This window comes from Aotus nancymaae, unplaced genomic scaffold (assembly GCF_030222135.1).
Source record: "Aotus nancymaae isolate 86718 unplaced genomic scaffold, 86718_ANA_hifiasm-v0.15.2.pri h1tg000088l, whole genome shotgun sequence".
NCBI classification, from domain to species: domain Eukaryota; kingdom Metazoa; phylum Chordata; class Mammalia; order Primates; family Aotidae; genus Aotus; species Aotus nancymaae.
Genome location: NW_026988503.1, coordinates 64,358 through 84,636, shown reverse-complemented (window position 1 = coordinate 84,636; position 20,279 = coordinate 64,358). Strand labels below are relative to the sequence as shown.

General features: G+C 36.2%; 1 protein-coding gene across 1 annotated transcript in view; it reads left to right on the top strand.

Moving 5' to 3' along the window:
* The window catches only part of LOC105710476 (protein diaphanous homolog 3-like), a 139,718-nt gene that overhangs the window by 60,254 nt on the left and 59,185 nt on the right, over positions 1 to 20,279 (top strand). Inside the window, exon 3 of the mRNA XM_012442841.2 lies at positions 4,409 to 4,585. Within this exon, the coding sequence (XP_012298264.2) occupies positions 4,409 to 4,585 (177 nt within the window). The remainder of the gene's footprint in view (positions 1 to 4,408; positions 4,586 to 20,279) is intronic.

Below are 20,279 nucleotides of genomic sequence, written 5' to 3'. Positions count from 1 at the left end.
GTTCGTGTGTGTGTGTGTAAAGAGCCAGATAGTTTCTGTGCTCAGGAATTGATATTATCTGTACAGAAATGATGGCAATGAAGTAGTGACTTGGGAGATAGTTAACCAGTCCCATTTCCTAAAGCAGTTTTTCTTGTTTGTTTCTCTCTGTTGTTTTTTTAAACAAACATTAATAATCAGAGTACAAATGTACATAGAGATATAACTTCTGGACATATATATTCATGTGGAGACAGTTTTATGTTTCTGACTGATTCCAAAGTAGGAAACACTTATGGTGATGAGTTAGATGCCACTCTTTTTTGCTATTATAATACATTTAACATCCCTCCTGCATTTTCTGTATAACTATATAATTGTTTATGTGCTTGTCTCCTCCACTTGATAATTATTTAAAGTAAGTCTTACGTTATAGCTCATTTATCTTTGTATCACCAACATTTAATAGACAACTGTCCATTGCGCTTCATTTCTCTTTTGTAGATCTGGGATTTCATCCCAGAACAAGTTAAGAAAAAGTTATATGTGTATCAGTTCCTTACAGCCTGAAAAACTTCTTTTACACCTTTTAGTACAGGTCTGCTGGAGACAGATGATCTCAGTTTTTGTTGGAAAGTGTCCTTCTTTTGCTTATACTTAATGAAAGGCAGTTTCATTGGTTATAGAATCCCAGGATAACAGTACAGTTGATCCTGGAACAACATTGATTTGAACTGCACAGGCCCCCTTACAGAAAGGTTTTTTTCAAAGAAATATATTGGAAATTTTTGGAGATTTGCAATAATTCGAAAAAACTTGCAGATAAACTGATTAGAAATATCGAAAAAGTTAAGAAAAAGTTATATATGTTTTGAATATATTTAAATAGTAGTCTTTTCTCAATACCATAAAATATTTACGAATCTATTATAAAAAGTTAAAATTAATCAAAACTTATGCACACAAACTTGAACTAAAGGATGGTGTCATTTGCAGTCAAGAGAAATGTGAACAAATGTAAAGATGGAGTATTAAACTATAACTTCATAAAATTAACTGTACCGCATACTATACTACTGTATTAATGTTGTAGTCACCTCTGGTTGCTATTCCGGTGAGCTCAAGTGTGTTGAGTATCTACTTAAAATGTCATGTGACACTAATCATCTCCGCTTGAGCAGTTAATCTCTCCAGTAAATTGCGTATTACAGTAAAAGCTGATCTCTTGCAGTTCTTGAGTATTTTTCATCGTGTTTAGTGCAATACCATAAACCCTGAGTAACACCATGGGACCCATACAAAGTGCCACTAGTGATGTTAGAAGTGCTCCCAAGAATCAGAGAAAACTCATGACATTACAAGAAAAAGGTGAATTGCTTGATATGTGAATTGTATAGATTGAGGTCTGAGGCTGCGTTGGTCACCATTTCAGCAGACAATTTACCTTGTGAACAGATGATATAAACTTACAGTATTGATAAATAAAGTATAGTATTGTAAATGTATTTTCTCTTATGATTTTAATAACATTTTCTTTAACTTATTGTAAGAATACAGTAAGTACATATAACATACAACAATGTATTAATTGACTGTCTATGTTATTGGTAAGGTTTCCTGTCAACAGGAGGCTATAAGTAGTTAAGTTTCTAGGGAGTCTAAAGTTATATGTGGACTTTGACTGGCCTAATCCCTGTGTTGTGCAAGAGTCAGCCCTACCTTTCTTTCAGCACTTCAAAGATGCCATTCTGTTGTTTTTTGCCACCATTGTTTCTGGTGAGAAATTAGCTGTCATATCATTTTTTTCCCATGTATATAATGTATTTTTATTTCTCTGGCTGTACTTATAGGTTTACTGTTTATTTTTAACTTTCAGCAGTTTGACCACGAAGTGCTAGGGGTAGGGGTGTGTGTGTGAGTGTCTGTGTCTGTGTCTGTGTTTTGTATTCTTTTTGGGTTTTGCTGAGCCTCTTGGATCTGTGAATTAAGTTATACATATATACTTAATCAGTTTTGGAAAATTCTTAGTCATTCTCTTCTGAAATATTTCTTCCGCACCATTTCTATTCTCTCTTCTGCTTCTGAACTCCAATTACACTTGTGTTACAACATTTGATGTTGCATCTCAGATCTTACTCACTTTTTTTTAATCTCATTATTTTGTTTGTGTTTGAGTTCGGAACTTTCTATTGATGTGGGTTTAGGTTCACTGATTCTTCCTGAGCTATGTCCAGGTTACTGTTAAGCTCATCCAAGAAAACTCTTCATTTCTGATATATTTTTCATTTATAATTCATCTGTTACTTTTTATTAAAATAGTTTCTGTGACTTCGCTGCTGAAATTATCCATCTCATATGTAATGTCCACTCTTCATTATGTCCTTTCGGGAAAAGAGAATGCCCATTTTAGGGTTAATGTAGAATTCTCTTTTGTTTTCAGTTCTACTTCTGGCTATTTCTTCAGGAAATCTCTCTGACCGGGTACTCTGCCCCAGCTTTAGATGGCACTATGGCATGCTCTTTGAAAGTCCAGAATGTGTCATGGGGATTTATCTCTAGTCTTTTGCCTAGTCTGTGGCCTTTGGAGGGCAGCTGTTTGCATATGCCTCACAGAGTATTCATACAGCTTTCCTGTTCTGTTCCAAGCCATTGGCATACTACTCCAGTTGGTGAAGACTGGGGGAAAGCGTTGGTAGGTGGGTGAAGACTTGCCATAGGGCTGGGACTTCATGTGGGGCTCCTTGAAATTCTAATGCTAGCACCCATGCAGCTCTCACTATTTCTTTAATGCCATGCCAGCACCCATGCAACTATCAATATTTCCTTAAAAATGTGGCTGGCTTTTCTTTACCCTTGTTTAACTTATTCTGCTTCCTCAACTGTTTGTCAGGGATAGGAGCGGCTTGTCATTTTCTGGTATTTTATTCTTGTAGGTTTCTTTGGGTCCTCAGTTTTCGCTTGGGTGGACAACAGCAGCAAATATAACTTTGTATGTTTTCTGGTTTGTTTCGGTTGTTAGAATGAGAGCAGTGGTGTTTTATGACAACTTTCTAAATCCTACAGGAAGCTGTCATATTCTTAGTACTTAATGTTTAAGTGATGTTAGATGGACCATGGGTGAATGCAATACACAGAGTTTTTCCTAGACGTTACCTTCATAGTAAATTTAGAAACCTATTTTGAAAGATAAATATTATCTGTATGTCTCATTATTTGAAGAAGTCCTATTTCTTTAGTGATTTGAGTAATCAATACTGTGACTTATTGTCCTTTTAGACTTTGAGGTATCAGATATTTTTAATGGCTATACTAACTCTGTCCAATAAAACTGTTTGCAGTGATGGAAATGTTCTATATGTATTAGTATGCTAGCCACCAGCCACCTGTGGCTCTTGAGCACTTGAAATGTGGCTAGTCCAATGAAGGAACTGAATTTTCAATATCATTCAATTTAATTTAATAGTCATACATAGCTAGTGGCTACCATAATGAATAGTACAGGTCTGCATACAGTGTACATGGTGAAGACAGTAGATTAAAAATGTATACAGCAATGATGAAAAACTCATGGAATCACTGATTGTGCTGTTTGAGTATACTTCTGTTCTTGATGCCTGCTTCAGCTTAAGACTTTTTGCATTTTTGATTGCTGAAACATTGTATGAGTCATGAACTGTATGAGTCTGGGTTCTTTATGAGTAATAGAACTTGTGAAATTCAAATAATTTTGAATGAATGAATACTTAGCTTTGTAAACTAATATCTATGCTTTTTCGAATATCAGCAAGCTATTTGATGATCTAGTTGTAGAAGAAATCTCATTGCAACAAAAATCTAGCTTTATTTCCTAAGGTTTTCACCATTCTGCCCTGTAGATATTCAAGAAGTTCACATACATACCAGCCTGAACAAAGATAAATAGTTTATCAGGCCAATAAGCTATGAAGATATAAGTAGAATTCAATTCCTAACAATTTCTAAATCATTTTCCCCTCACACCCCCACTCCAAGAGATAGTATGCATTATGGAAAGGGCAATAGGCAAAGGGACAAGGAGGGGGTAGGGGATGGGACACTGAGTACTAGTTTGGTGCCAACACTAAATTATCTAAGTAATCTTTCTAAAACGGCTTAATTTCGTAACATATAAAGCAAACGATTTATCTGTTATTAGAATCTCAAGTTTATGTGTGGTGTGAAGATTAGAAGGAATCTTTCAAGGTTGTCTGATCTGTAGATAGAATGGTTCCTGAAAAATTTTTACCACTATTTGTTATTATTTTTAATTTTCAATATCCAATGTTGAATGCCTCTTGATGAAATCACAATGATAACGTGTTTGGCTCTCTTTGTTTTTCTAATTTTTGAGATGAGATAAAAGTTGAGAAAGGAAGTACTCACATGTTTGTCATTCTGTCTTTCTTTGTAGCTGGACAAATTTGCCAGCATAAGAATTCCAGGCAGCAAGAAAGAGAGACCTCCACTTCCCAGCCTGAAGACTACATTTGCAAGCAGTGATTGCTCGGCAGCACCTTTAGAGATGATGGAGAACTTTGCAAAGCCACTGTCAGAGAATGAACTCTTAGAACTTTTTGAAAAAATGATGGTAAGAATTTTGATTCTTTAGGAAATGTTTGAGGAAAAACCCTTAGCCTTTGCTCATCTTAATGGAACTCTAAGCATTTTTGATATTCATATTCCGTGGGGTGATTTCTGATGTCACTTAAGATAGCACCTTAGCCACAAAGAGTTTTTGGATTACAAAAATATGAAATCTGAAGAAAAACAACATACCAGGTTTCGGTTTTGTAGAGAGTGCATAAAAACAAATAATCTAAAGTATCGAATGGTATATTTTTGTCTTGAGTAGATTATCTAAATCAGCAGTCCCCAACGTTTTTGGTTTTGTCAAAGACAATTTTTCCATGAGTGATTGGGGGGCGGTGGAGATGATTTTGGAATGAAACTGTTCCACCTCAGATCATCAGGCATTAGCTAGATTCTGATAAGGAGCATGTGCAGTTCACCATGGGGTTTATGCTCCTCTGAGAGTCTAATGCCACTACTGATCGGACAGGAGGCGGATCTCAGCCGGTAATGCTGGCTGGCCTGCTGCTCACCTCCTGCTCATTTGCTGCTGTGTGGCCCAGTTCCTAACGGGGTTGGGGACCCCTGATCTAAGTGGTTTGAGTCCATTCCATGTTAAAATGATAGTCATTGTGCTCTATTGTTTGCATTGTTATGGGCTGGATCTTAGACTTGACTTGTTTTATTCCTTAGTTTTTAGGATGACTAGGTTCTTTATGCAACACTTATATCTATAGAGACTTGAACTCACTTTTAAGTCTTTTTCTGGGTGCCTAACCTTTTTTTGATTAGCCTTTGCCTCTGTTAATGAGGCTTTTACAAAGGTAACTCTCTTCACTACTATCTTTGAGGACTCAAGATCATAAAGTGCCCTTTTCTCTCATCTCTCTACTATATATTGAACCACTCACCTAAGTTGTCCATCCATGAGATTCCAGGATGGTACTTTTGTGGTTCACTTTGGCTACTAGGTTAAAAACTTTCATGATGATTGAGGGTGGCATCTGAGTAAGTGGAGTAAGTAACCCACTGATGTTAAACATTTATGGAGGCCACATTTTACTTCCACAAGTTAAAAGTACAACTACCAAGTACAACTGAGTATAGTTTATGCTAGTTTTCTGTTACTCTTAGCTAGGAGAGGGCTAATAGAGGACAGATGAATATCAGCATTTTTGAAGTATTTATAGAATACCTTTTAAATAAGTAGGCCAGACCACTTGTTCGTCCTTAAGCAGGTCTACCTATAGGCATTAGATTTTTGTGAGAAAACCCTCACTGGAGTGACTCAGCAGAATAAGATGAAATTGTTGTTTTCTCAGGGCTGTCCCATTTGCTAAGGGATGAGATAGTTATAATTAAGGCCTTTTTAAAAAATAAAGAACAGGGCTAGGTGTGGTGGCTCACGCCTGTAATCCCAGCACTTTGGGAGACCGAGGCGGGCAGATTACCTGAGGTCAGGAGTTCGAGACCAGCCTGGCCAACATGGTGAAATCCATCTCTGCCCAAAATGCAAAGATTAGCTGGGCTTGGACGCCTGTAATCCCAGCTACTCAGGAGGCTGAGGCAGGAGAATCTCTTGAACCTGGGAGGCAGAAGCTGCAGTGAGCCGAGATCTCATCCCTGCACTCCAGTCTGGGCGACAAGAGTGAAACTCCATCGCCAAACAAAAAAAGAAACAGGTTCTTTCTTTTCCTTACTGATTCTTTCAGTATATTACAATACTCTGTAGGGAAAAATCTGCTGTTGATTCTGAAGCTGAAAGGCTTTTGAAGCCGAGAAGGGTATTGCTACCTTCTTTAAATGTGGATTAGGATATTTTTCAAGCTTCTCAGGGTACCATATTTTTGACAAATTTAGAGCTATTTCTATGTCTGTGGAGAATGCTAGATTTAAACTAGTTTTAGTTTTGGCTTGTACATATCTATTACATTTTTATTAATAAAAATTCTCTTGAGAAAGCAACATTGAATAATCAGCCATAGTAACTTTTTAGCATTTGTAGGTACAGAGGCTTTATACCATTTAAAGTTTACATCTAGGTTCTTTGCTTTGGCATTGTGCAATTTTTAAAATGATTGTTCTTATTTATCATTATCAAAGGTATTTAGTAATTTTTACATGAAGTAACAACTTTGTTGTGAAGAGCACCTCTTTTCTCTCCTCAAGACAGTCCTTTGAAAGACTGTGCTGACTTGATTACTTAACGAATGTGAAGTACAGTATAATACTTCAACATTCGTACTCATTTCACTTGGGAAATTGATTTACTTGGTCTCTGGGTAATAGTCTAGTTTCTGTGTGCATCTTAAAAGTGGTGTTGAATTTTTAGTTATACTTAAAGGCTTTCTTCCCACCCCCCATTTGTCTTTTGGCAAACACTGAAATTCTAGCTGAAAGCCAATATTGGTTTCTGTATGACTATTAGATATGTGAAATAGTTGTGTTCATCACTGCATTTACAACTTAGATTTCTGAAGTCAGTTTCAGTGATTAGTCTTGAACTCTTAGATACCTTTAAGTAGTTTTTTTGAATGAGGTGAACATTATAGGTGTAAGTTGGAAGTGGCTAGTTTATTCTGGCCGTTATGTCTTTAAATCAGCCTTCTCAGCTTATTTCTTCTACAGAAAAGCAGTTATAATCCAGCTCTCTACAAGAAGCTGAACCTCAACACATCAGAAGGTGAACTCATCATATTTCTTAAACATACATACATCCCCCCTGCCCTGCACCCTGCCACCAAAATTTCTGCTTTACTTTTAATTTCCTGTCTGAGAAGTCCACACTGAAATCATACCTGGGAGTCATACTTGATTTCATTAAGGCATTGGTTACATCCATTTACTTCTCTATCCTTATTAGCTCTTAATTTTATTTCTCCCCTGCTTTAGTTCAAGCTTTCATGACCTCTTATCTAGGATATTGCGGTGTTCTCTGCCATTTATCTCCCTCCATGCCTCTATTAGAGAACTCTTATACTTTATTGTTATTTTTTTTGAGACAGAGTCTTGCTGTGTCTCCCAGGCTGTAGTGCAGTGGTGTGATCTTGGCTTATTGCAACCTCTACTTCCTGGGTTCAAGGAATCCCTACCTCAGCCTCCTGAGGAGCTGAGACTACAGGCATGCGCTACCATGGCAGCTAATTTTTGTATTTTTGGTAGAGACGGAGTTTTACCATGTTGGCCAGGCTGGTCTTGAACTCCTGACTTCAAGTGATCCACTTGCCTCGGTCTCCCAAAGTGATGGGATTACAGATGTGAGCCACCGCGCCTGGCCTTATACATACTTTTTATCTTATTTCAGACATTACTCTTCTTTAATTATCTTCCCACGCTCTCTCTGAGTTAAGGACCCCTTAAACCTGCCTCAGAACTGCTTGTGTATGAGTCCCTTATGAAATTCATTCTTTTTTTTCACTTTTCATTTTTTACATATCTGTTTTCCCATTAGATTAAATTCATGCAGTATCATCCATTGGTTTATCGTTCCAACAAATGTCTGTTAAGTGCAGCTTCCAAACTTAAGATTTCTAGGATACTATATTTCTCTTCACCTTAGACACTATACTTAGATGGAGATTAGCTTTAACTGCTTGTCAGCCCAATAACACAAAAACATTAAACTAATGAATGGAAGATAGCTTTTTTCATGCATTCGTACCTTTTCTTATTTTCACTATATCAGTTGAGAGAATGAAAGCTATGCAAGAAAACTCGTCTATCAGGATGCTATCATAACAGGCATTAAATGAGTGCTAGTGATACCACAATCATTCTGACAAAAATTATTTAGATTCTGGACTTCCTATCTAGAATTGTGGTAAGTATGGGAAAAAAAGATCTGATAAAATTGCATGAAGTACTTAAGTATGAATAGTGATCTCTATTCTTTTATTGGGAAGATGTTTATCAGGCTTTTTTGTAATGTAGGAGAAAGCACACTTATAAAATGCCATCGTCATCTTGTAAGCATGTGTTTGAAGTATGTATGTCCTGGCAGTAAGAACTTAGATAACCTGCTATCTATATCTAATACATATACTGGTTTTTCAGTGTGGGAAACATAATTTAGATAATACCAAAGGCATTCATATTTGACTTTGAAACAATTTTCAGTGTATAACATAGAGTGAAATCTATTTTTGTTCTGTAGTGTTTTTTTAATTATAAAGTATTTCAGGCATACAAAAAAAGTATAGAACATAGTATAAAAAATACCACCACAGATATAATTGAACTCCCTTGTGTAATTCTTCTAAACCCCACTTTTATCTTCCTTTCTTCCCTGAGGTGAACAGTACCCTGAATCCAATAGTTTGTTCCCATACATTAAAGAAATTTTTTTTTTCTGTATAAGAATACAGTTGTATGGAATAAAACCTTTTTTCTTCTGATATATTTGATGGGAAATTTCTGATTCAATGACACATAATCCTCTAATACTTTAGTTTATATTTTCTACAAGTAAGGACTTCCTTCTGTATAACCACAATACAACCAGCAAAATCAGAAAGTTAACAATGATCAATTTCTACCTCAGACACTATTCAAGTTTTACCAACAGTACGAGTATGCTCTTTATAGCGAAAAAGTCTAGTTCAGAATCATATGTTGCCTTCAGTTATGTTTTCAAAATCTTCTTCAGTCTGGAATAGTTCCTATGTTTCCTTATGAATTTTATGAATTTGACAGTTTGGAAGATTGCAGGCTGGTTAATTTGTAGAACATCCCTGTTTGCATTAGTATTAGATTTTTAAGTTTTGCAAGTAAACAAATGTAAACAGTATGTCTCATGCTTTAAAGAATTTATATTTTTCAGATTATAAATGTGACCGAACAGCTTTTCACATGCTTATTGGCCCTTTGGTCTACTCCTCTGTGATTTCCTGTTTATATTTTTGCCCATTTTGTTGTTTGAGATTTCTATCTTTTTCATATTGATTTGTAAAATTTCCCATATAACCTGAATAATACTCATGTGTTCAGTTTATATGTGTTGTAAATATCTTGTCCTAGTCCGAATCTTGTCTTTTTACTTTCATTAGGGGGGATGAAGAGCTGAAGTACAAAAATGTAAAATTTGTGGTCAGATTTATCAATCTTTTTATGGCTTGTGCTTTTTGTATATTATTGAAGAAATCAATCCTGACATCATTAATCTATTCTCGTAGATATTCACTTAAAATTATTAGAAATATGTATCTCTATGTCTGATGTGAGATGTGGATCCAATTTCTTTCTACATAGTTTTTCCAGCAGCATTTATTGAATAGTTCATTCTTTTTTATGATGTGTAAAATCTCTAATGTTATAGATCAAGTTTTTGCACATGTGGGTTTGTTTCTGAGGTTTGATTTTTGTCCATCAGTTCGTTTGTCTAGTTCTGCATTTATGTCTGTTGTCTTAGTCACCACAAATGTATAAAACCTTAATATCTAAGAGCCCTTTTTCAGAGGGAAAAAGAAGAGCTCAGGTGAACCGATAAAAATCAAATGTGACCATGTTCTTTTGATACTTTTGGTATGGAGGTGGGGAGTGTTCCTCTTGATAAGCTTATTCCATGTTGCCACTCTTTGGGTACATGCAAATGACAATCTTTCTTTGTTCTCTTTAATTCTTGGTGTTAAAGATTTATGAATAGCTATTACTTTGGTCAGATAAATGGATGCCTATTGTGTTGAGTGTGCAAGGAATATCTTAAGGGTCACCAGGAGTCTGAATGAAAATAAAAACCAACAAAGACCCCTTTGTGTTAATTCTCTTAAGTGTTTATTGACTGCTATAGATTCCTACCAGCAGTTTATTTCAAGTATTAGTATTCTTTACAAATCTACTTTCCTGTATTGTGAACATTTTCTATTTCTTACAAACTAAAAAAATATATTAAGGCTTGATCAGATAAAATGAGAGAGGTTCTGTGGGAATGCTTTGTTCTGATTTATTACTTGTCACTCTTTTCCCTCTCCATTGGCTAGAAATTGAAAATTTCAGGGAAAGGTGGTTTAAAAGTAATCCAAATAATAATCGAAGTATGAGGAGGAAGAGGGAGAGAGTATAGTAGTTCAAGGCAATTATCAAGTTGATTCATGGGTTGTGTTTGTCAGGGGGATAATGTCAATGTTTAGTTGTTTCTTCTAGATCCAGATAAATGAGAAAATAAACGATTTAGGTGTATTGGATTTTGCCTGGTGGGATTTTGTAGCACCAATAAAATGGTTAGAGGGAGGACTTTTAAAGGGGTAAATGTTTTGGTAATATTTCAGCATGCTGTTTCGCCAATTAGGAGCTGTGCAGGCAATTTGTGTATACCTGTGAAGGCCTTTTCTCAGTCATATTTTCTGTAGAAAAATTGGCCTTAAGATAAAAGTTGTATCTTGAGTCAAATGACCATCTTATCCTTTATGTAATTTATGAAGAAATTTACTTAGAAAAGTTGAAAAACAAATATATGAATGAAAACCCTTTTTCATCACTGAAAGTGTTCTTATCTGTAGGATTACATAACAGTTGTCTGTGATCGTATGCGCTTAAGCATACACAGAATAATCCTGGCAAGGTTACATTCCAAAATAAATTAGTTGTGCAGCTTTCTGAATATTCAGCTCACTTCTTGTCTGTTCTGCTAAAATTTACAGTATGTGAAAGAAAACTGATATTTAAATTTCTTTGTGTGTGTGTGTGTGTGTGTGTGTGTGTGTTCCTTGATACTGCATTAGGATAAACTGAAATGTGCTTTTCAATTAAGATAGTTTACACTCTGCCCATATTCTCCAGTTAGAATATTTGGCCAAAAAATAGTGTTTATGAGTTCATTATCAATCTTTGGGTAAATGTCATTCTCTGGCTGCTGTTCTATTAATGAGCAGCCAGAGACTTTCTTTTAATTTTAATGAGAATTGAGGAATCCAGTGTCTACTGGATAGTATAGTAGTAAGTCAACCCCACTATTGGTAAAACCAAAAAATACACCTTTTTTATAATGACATTTATGTTAAAAAATGATTATTCAAAGGTTTATATAAGGACATAGCAAAACTGATAGGCAAAAGATTTTATAGCTGTTTTATAGCTTCAATGTATTTTATAGACATCTTGAATATAGAAAAGTAGTATTAAAGATAGAACTAAGTTCCAGATTCTTGGTAGTATTTATCTTTTAGTTTTCTAATTATGTCTAAACCCAATCTAAGAATAAAATTTATTAAGTTGCAGAACTAGGTAAGATTCATTTAGTCTGCCCTATTTGACAGTGTATAATGACCTTGAATGAGGTCATGAAATCTATTTTTTTATTTGGCACTAAGCCATTTATGGTAATAAAACCCTTAGTGTAATAAAAAGCCCGACTATTTGATATTGTGTGATGTCGAAGATGAATTCAAATGTAGTTAAGAACAGAATAACACTTTTAGCAGAACTCTAGATAAAATTGTGCATATCTGATGTTGAGCTCTGTCACAAGAGAGGGAATTAGGGGATCACTGCGCACCTCTTAAGATGCTTAACCAGTTTGTGGTTTTAATAATATAATGCTAGCAAAACAGAGACTGCTACCAAGAAAAATTATGTTGGCTTTAACCCCTAAAACAAAACATAATAATATTGAAATTAGGTGATTGCTGTTGACTTAATTGGAATTAATGTTTGGTTTTGCTATTGTAGTGCTTTCAATTTTTGTCTTCCAATATTATGCTTATTGGCCCATACAAATATTTTGGTCCATTATAGTACTATATTTCCTGTATCCATTTTTGTAACGCTAGTCATGCTCTGCCTGTCTGTAGTGTTTTTCCTTTTTGGCTGAATAGCCTTCCACCTGACCATCTTCAGCAACTTGCTGCTTGTACATATTCACTTAATTCTGCAAATAGTCAATCATTGTAAATTTAATCTGACTCTCCATGGTGTTAACTGTCCCACTCAACTTGATGTATGTAAATTTAATGAGTATGCTGTCTTGTAAAATCCACAGCCATGAATGAAAATATTGAGTCTAACGTGTGTAATTCAGTTGAAAAAAATGTCCACTCTCTCATTGCTGTTCTCTGTTTGATTGCACCTTAGTGCTCCAACTAGTTGCATGTATGTGCACAGGTATTAAATTATATCCTTCCGCCTTTCAGTTTTGCCAAAGAAAATGTGGATAATATTTATTTTATACCACTTTAAAAAACAGCCTAGTAGGGAGTTAGGGTCCCTAAAAACAGTAGCAAACTGGCAGTTTGCTGGTGTGTGGGAACTTCTGGCCCCATGCAACCTGTAGGAAGACTCTTTTGGAGTGTCTTAAAAGTTGCTTGCTTGACCTGGTTTCCAGGTCAGGACCACCACTGACCAATTTGGTCCTTGTGCAAATTACAAAATAGGTCTATCCTTTCATTCTGGGTGGACACAGCACCACACAAGGTCATAAGTTTGAAAGTTTGAAAGGGATGATGAAGTGAAATCTGGAAGGAACCTTGGTCCCATTCATTCCTCAACTAGATACTTCTTGGCAGGGGTCAGTCGTTATATTGACTCTGTTCTAGGTCACTGAGGTTTAGTGTGGTTCTGCTAGTGTTCCTGAAAAATGATGGATTTTAGCTTGGCCATCTCTGTGTCAGTGTCATGACCTGAAGATTTCTACCCCCGGAGTTGGAACTCATTCCCATTACTGTTATCTGAAGATTCTTGAGAATCTTCTTAGGAGCAGCAATTGCTCAGTGTTCTAGTCTAGGTCTGTATCATCTCCAGCTTCAGTTCCATCTCTCAGAAGATTACCTACATCTCATATGTTTTTCCTAAAATAGGATGAGCAAATTCTATTTGAGAACTTTTCTGATATCATCTTTATTTAGCAAGTATTTAAAAAGTGACCATCATGTTCCATGCACTGTGAAAGAGGCATCAAGTATAGAAAAATTTCTTTTAAATGTTATCGTGAGGGAGAAAGAGAGAGTTACATATAAAGAGCCAGAGTTGAGGGAAGTTTTTTTGTTTAACTTTAATTGATTAAAGATTAACTTGCTTATATATTGATACTGAACCAACTGAGAGAATTCAGTGAAATAAAATAGAAGAGGATAATAGATGTGTAATACCCTTTCTGGAGGTGGGAGGAAAGGGGATCTTGAGCATAAATGAACAGGACTGTCTTTGGATAGATGCAGTGGTTGGGTAGGGAAAGATATTAGTGTGTAAATAAAGTGGTGAAACAGCAGGAAATGGAATTGTAGCTTTGTTTTCATAGAAGGAATTGAAATTTACTTACTGAGAGTGATAGGCAGAAGTAGTAGTTTCATAGTTCCTGGAAAATAGCCAAGGTTTGAAATAAGTACCATATGAAATATGAAAAGAGACTAGTAGGATTTACTATAAATGTTGTGAGAATTGATGAATCAACAGTTGGCCTTCATTGGAAGAAATTGGAATGGTCAAGAAAGTGGAGGTTTTCATTGGGGTCAAGAAAAAGGTGGTCTGAGAGTGGGAGAAGTGACAAAATGGAAGATTGAGGTCATAGATAAGGATTATAGAGATTCTGATGATGCCTCTGGTGTAGCAGGTTTTAGATAATGAAAAGGTCCAGGTGTGGTCATGAGGACTGTAGCTGCGGACAGTGGAAGTGAAGGTTGCATTGGCAGGGAAGCCAAGGACACTCTAGGGCAGGCATGCTCAATCTTTTGGCTTCCCTGGGCCACATTGGAAGAATACTTGTCTTGAGCCACACCTAAAAGACACTAACACAATAGCTGATGAGCTTAAAAAAAATCACAAAAAAATCTCATAATGTTTTAAGAAAGTATTGGGCCACATTCAAAGCTGTCCTGGGCTGCAAGTTGGACAAGCTGGCTCTAGGGCCATTGTGGGTGATAGCAAGGTGTGGAGTGTTAGAGGAATAAACCCAAGTTGATGGCAGTGGAATTGTTCAGTCAGATGGTACTAGCCCCAAGGAAAAGGGATTTTAGATGCTAATAGTGATGAATAATATGAAAATAAGAGTGAGGAAGATAAGATAGAACAGAGTTCAAGTCTAAGTTAAAGAACCATGGTCAACTTGCAGAATTTTCCTAAATCTCAGCTCTCTCCTTAATAAAGAGGACATACCTCAAATTAGTGAGGATTAGTTACGTAAAGCTTATAAATGTTTAGCACACTACCTGGCTCAAGAATTTGACCATCATTTAAGATTACAGGAATACCTAGAGGTCTTTGTAAAATGGTTCTGGGAGGATGGGTGAGAAGGTCAGTTCATAGAACAGGTTTAGAATGAAAATCGGAAATGTAAACAGTCGGAGAAGTTTGGGTTTTGAATGGAATTCTGTTACCTGTGTCTGACTTACTTAACCCTTCCTCTTAGGACCCTTGGATTTGTATTGATTGTGGTTTCTTTAGTCCCCTTTTCTCCTTCACTTCAGTGTGTATTTACTATAGCCAAATAGTCTACAAACCTATTCTTTTTATTTAGAGGAGGTAAAAAAAAAATCTCCTTTTTCTTCTTCTTCTTTTTTTTTGAATAATGATGTTCTGTTTTTCTTTTTTTGCCCCAAATTATTTATAAAAAATTCTGCTATTAAAATACTTCAATTTTATCTTTTAAAATAACTTTATCCTTACAGAAGAACTGCAAAAATAGTATAGAGAATTCTTGTATATTTTTCACCCAACTACCCCAATGTTAACATCTTATATAACATTCGTACAATTATTAAAGCTGAGAATTGAATACTCAGACAATGTCACTGACTAAACTACAGACTTTCTTCAGATTTTGCCAGTTTTCCCACAAATGTCCCTTTTTTTTCCCTTCCAGTATCAAATCCAGGATCACATCTTGTATCTGTTTGTTATGACTCTTCTAGTCAATGACAGTTCCTTATCTTTTATGACCTTGATTCTTTTGAAGATTTATGGTTACTTATTGTGTAGAGTTCTCTCAATTTGGGTTTGTCTGACTTTTTTATTTTTGTGATTAGATTAAGGTTTATTTTGGGATGAATACTACAGATGTGATCACCCTTCTCATTATATCATAGCTGGAGGTATGAAGTATCAATATGTCCTATTATTGGTGGTGTTAGCCCGGATGACTTTGTTAAGGTGGCATCTGCCAGCTTCCACCCTTGTAAAGTTACTATTTTTTTCCTTTATAATTAAGGAGAAACAGGATATCTGCATGGTCTGAAAGCATCTCCTTAATTTATTTTGCTTTTTAGGTTGTAATCTAATTCTATCATTTTATTTTTCAAATTGTTCCAGTTTTGGCCATTTATAGCTTTTGCAGTTTGGCTCATGTCCTTTTGACATATTTTCTTTCTTTCTTCCTTTTGGAGTACTTTTTTTTTACTTTCTGGTACCATGTTAATTTGGTCTTTTAAATTCTGGTCTTTTTGGATGGCATAGCTGTGTTTCTATGTATTGAATGAAGAAAAAAAAGTTTTTCAAGTATTGTACTTCTGAAATCTATTTCTAGTGCCAGTCAGATTAGCACAGTAAAACAGCACAGTGATTCCATTTAGGTATAGATTTTAATTAGAAAGTAATTGGCAAAAGGAAAACTATTTTTTTTGATGTTGCAACTCCCAGTTTTCCCTGGCAAAACTATGTCTACACATGTACAGGTGATCTCCAACATACATCAGTTCGATGGAATGATTTTCGACTTTACAGTGGTGAGAAAGCAACATGCATTGTGTAGAGACTGTACTTCGAATTTTGAATTTTATTCTTTTTCTGTGCTAGCAATATGCAGTTTGACACTCTGTTGTGATGCGGGGCAGAAACTGAGAGCTGCAACTCCCCCGTCAGTCATGCAATCATGAGGCTGAACAACCACCTGTACTGGTTCCCCAGCATTTTTTGGATATTGTGCTTTGTGTTTTCGTATCCCACTATGTCTACAAAATGTGCATCTGTGTATACAAAATGTTATTATAAAATAGCATTTATGCTAGATGATTTTGCCCAACTGTAGGCCAATGCAAGCGTTCTGAGCATGTTTAAGGGAGGCCAGGCTGAGCTGTGACATGCAGTAGGTTAGATGTATTAAATGCATTTCTGCATTTCAATTTTTAATGGCTTTTTTGGGACATAACCGCATTGTAAGTTGAGCATCTGTATATTAAGGAGTACTATAAATGAGATAATTCATAATGCAAATTGTTAACATATTAACAGAACTTTAACATCAAAGACAATAATATGCTCTTCAGACATTAAAATTTTGAATAGGTGACTTGTCAAATAATTTTTTTGAACGACATATATTCAGCCCAATAGCCAGTTGATAAATTTTTCCATTTAAAGGGTAGAGATTTATTTCATATATCCATGGAAATTTTAACCTCTTTCAAATTACTCACTGAGCCTTATGTATTTGTGTTTTTTTTTACATTTCCTGCTAAGTATTTACCTATAATCGACATTTAATGAGATACATACATATATCAACATGCTGATATATTGAGGTAAAACGGCCATTTTAGAGCTGTTTTAAAGTCTGTCTACAGTGTCATTTTGTACCTAGGCAGTGTGGTAGCACAGTAAAACAGCACGTTTTATTGACCTATGTGTGAGTGGAAGGATCAGTTAATCAGTTAATACACAATAGTTTATATTGCTCTTTTTTTTTAAGGCAATCTCTATGTGTTTCTACATTTATTCAGTTCTATTTGAAAGAAGTCTTATTTTAATATCAAGTGAATTCTTTTCAAATGGCATAGTGGGTACTGTTGGTACCCCCTCCCAGCCCCTTTTTACCAGGCTGGTGCACCCAGGCCCCAGGTGATGAGTGTTGGCTTCTAATGGCTTATAGATGCCCCTTTCTCCAGAGATTCGCCCTCATCAAAACTAGGATTCTGCAGCTAATGACTAACTTGAGGTTGTGGAGGCTGGTTTCTGCTTCCAGGTCATCCTGACTGTGGTGCATTTCAGGGTGAAGTGAGAATCCACCAGAGGCCACCTTCAGTATGTCTTTTTTTTTTCCTCTTCTGTCTTACTTCCTTTATCCTGAGAGCAGCCCCACCTGCACCTGAATCCCTGTTTCAGGCTCTGCTTTTAACAGAACATGACCATAGATAATGGAGATACAACATGATAATTTTGAGGAAATATAAACTAAGAAACATAAAAAAAAAATGATGGCTTGCTCACTTTTCCCCCACTGACCTTTCCCAACTCCATTTTCTTAGATAGCCTTGGAAGATGCTTAACCCTTCTGGAATTTCAACATAAAATATGGATATGCGATTTTTAGGGGAAAAGGCTCCCAATAAAATTTCCAAGGACTTTGTTACTCCCAGAAGTTAAGTGCTATCTGCCTCATGGGATTTTCTTCTTTCAGCCTTGTTTTCCATAAATAGAAATTCAAAATATATTCTAAAAATACTGTACCCCTCATGCCTTCATGCATATTTTTTCTCTCTACTGCCTCCTTATCTCTCTTTCTCTCTTTTTAAAGGGCAGAGCTTTTCTTACTCTTTCAAATGCCATTTCCTCCTGGACATATGGAAAATGACCTGTTAGATGAAGTTACATGCCTAGTGGGTATCTCACAAAGGTTTAGTGTGTTATGTAATTGATTCCAATCTTTTTGTAGTATTGTCTTAGTCCATTTTGTGTTGCCATAAAGGAATACCTGAGGCTGAGTAATTTAAAAGAGAGGTTTATTTGGCTTTCAGTTCTGCAGGCTGTATAAGAAGCATGGGACCAGCATGGTGAGGGCCTCAGGGAGCTTCCACTCATGATGAAAGGCAAGGAGCAGCTGGTGGGTGCAGAGATCACATGGCGAGAAAGGAGGCAAGAGAGAAGGTGGTGGGGAGGTGCCAGGCTCTTATTAACAGCCTGCTCTCATGGAAATTAGTAGGGCAAGAACTCACTTCTACCCTAGCAAGGTCACTAATCTATTCATGAGGGACATGCACTCATGACCCAGACACCTCCCACTAGGCCCTGCTTCCAACACTGGGGTTCAAATTTAACTGTGAGATTTGCATGGGACAGCATCCATATTAGAGCAAGTATTATTTGTCTCCTTTTTGTTTTTACACTAGGACTGTCATCATTACTTTTGTCAGGAAGGTAAGTATAATATTTAGGCGCAAGAGGCAGGATAAACCAGAGAAAGCAGCTGGGAGAACTTTGGGTGTCTCCTTTAATTCCAGGTGTATCACTCTACTAGTCAGAGTTCTCCAGCGAAACAGAACCAGTAGGATGTCCGCCTGTCTGCCTGTCTGTATGAGAGGGGATTTATTAGGAGACCTGGCTCACATGATTATAAAGGGTAAGAAGTCCTACAGTATGCTGTCTGCAAGCTGGAGAATCAGGAAAGTCAGCAGTGTGGCTCAGTTCAGGTACAAAGTTTTCAAAACCAGGGAAGTTGTTGCTGTAACTCAGTTGGAGGCTGAGGTGGCCTAAGGCCTGAAAACTCCAGGAAGGGTGCCACTGGTGCAAGTTCCAGGGTCCAGAGGCTGAAGAACTTGGAGTTCTGATGTCTAAGGGCAGAAGAAGGTTGTTCCAGTTCCAGAAGAGAGAGAGAGAGAGAGACTTAGCCTTTCATCTACCTTTTCGTTTTATCCAAGCTATCAGCTGATAAGATGGTGCCTGCCCACACTGAGGGCGGATCTTCCTTACCCAGTACACTGATTCAAGTGCCAATCTATTCTGAAAGACATACCTAGAGATAATGCTTTACCAGCCATCTGGGTATCCTTTAAGCCAGAAGACTAACCCAAAATTAACCATCACACCTAAAAGTAACCAACCCCCAGAATTAACCGTTACAACCACTTTTGTGTATGAACTGGTGTTATCACGAAGATGTCTTTCCAAAAAGAAAGCAGAGGACTTTTAAAAAAAATTCCTTCTACTATTCACCTTGAAATTGTATTTCAATTTCAGCCATAACTAAAGGGCTTTCTGTTTTTTTGGTATTCTGTATCTATTAAGTATTTTAATTTACTAAAGAGACTGGATAATGTTTGGCCATTACACTGAAAATAAAAATAAAGTGAATAATTTAAAACAGAATTTCCCAGTGCTCTCAGGTTCCCCCACCTTTTATAACAGTTATCACCTAACTGCCTCATTACATTTTTTCCTATGAAATTCGTTATAGATAATGTTACCTATGTTCATAAATTAAGAAAATCAATGTCTTTTTGTACTCTATAATAAAATATATATTTCAATTTAAACAACTGGCCATGACCACTCAAGAAGGTATAGTAAATTCACACACTTGAATCTCTGCTTCATTACCTCTGCAAGTACAGCAGTGTCATTGTAGATTGGTAGATTGATATAGCTGTGCTGTTTTGGGGATTCAAATACCACCATCAGTATTTCCCTGGGACACCTACATTTCAAGAATGAAGCATAACTGTTAGTAAAGCTTAAAGAAAGCACCGTGTAACTATAATTTACAGGATAGTTTGATTTTTGGAAAATTCAGTATAAAGTAAAAGCATGCAATACAAAGTATTTAATATGTAATAATTTTACATTTTACATCTATTTCTGGAATAGGAGACTGGCAGAACTTGTTTTTTAGTCTCAACCCTGCTGATCATAACAGAAACTGGTCCAGACAGCATTGAAAAAAAAACTGGCCGATGGGACAAAAGCAATCCCTAGCTGCCCTCATTACTCGTTAGCATAAGACACTCCCGCTAGTGCCATAGTAATTTACAAATGCCATGGCAATGGCCCATAAGTTACCACCCCTTTCCTAGAAAATTCTA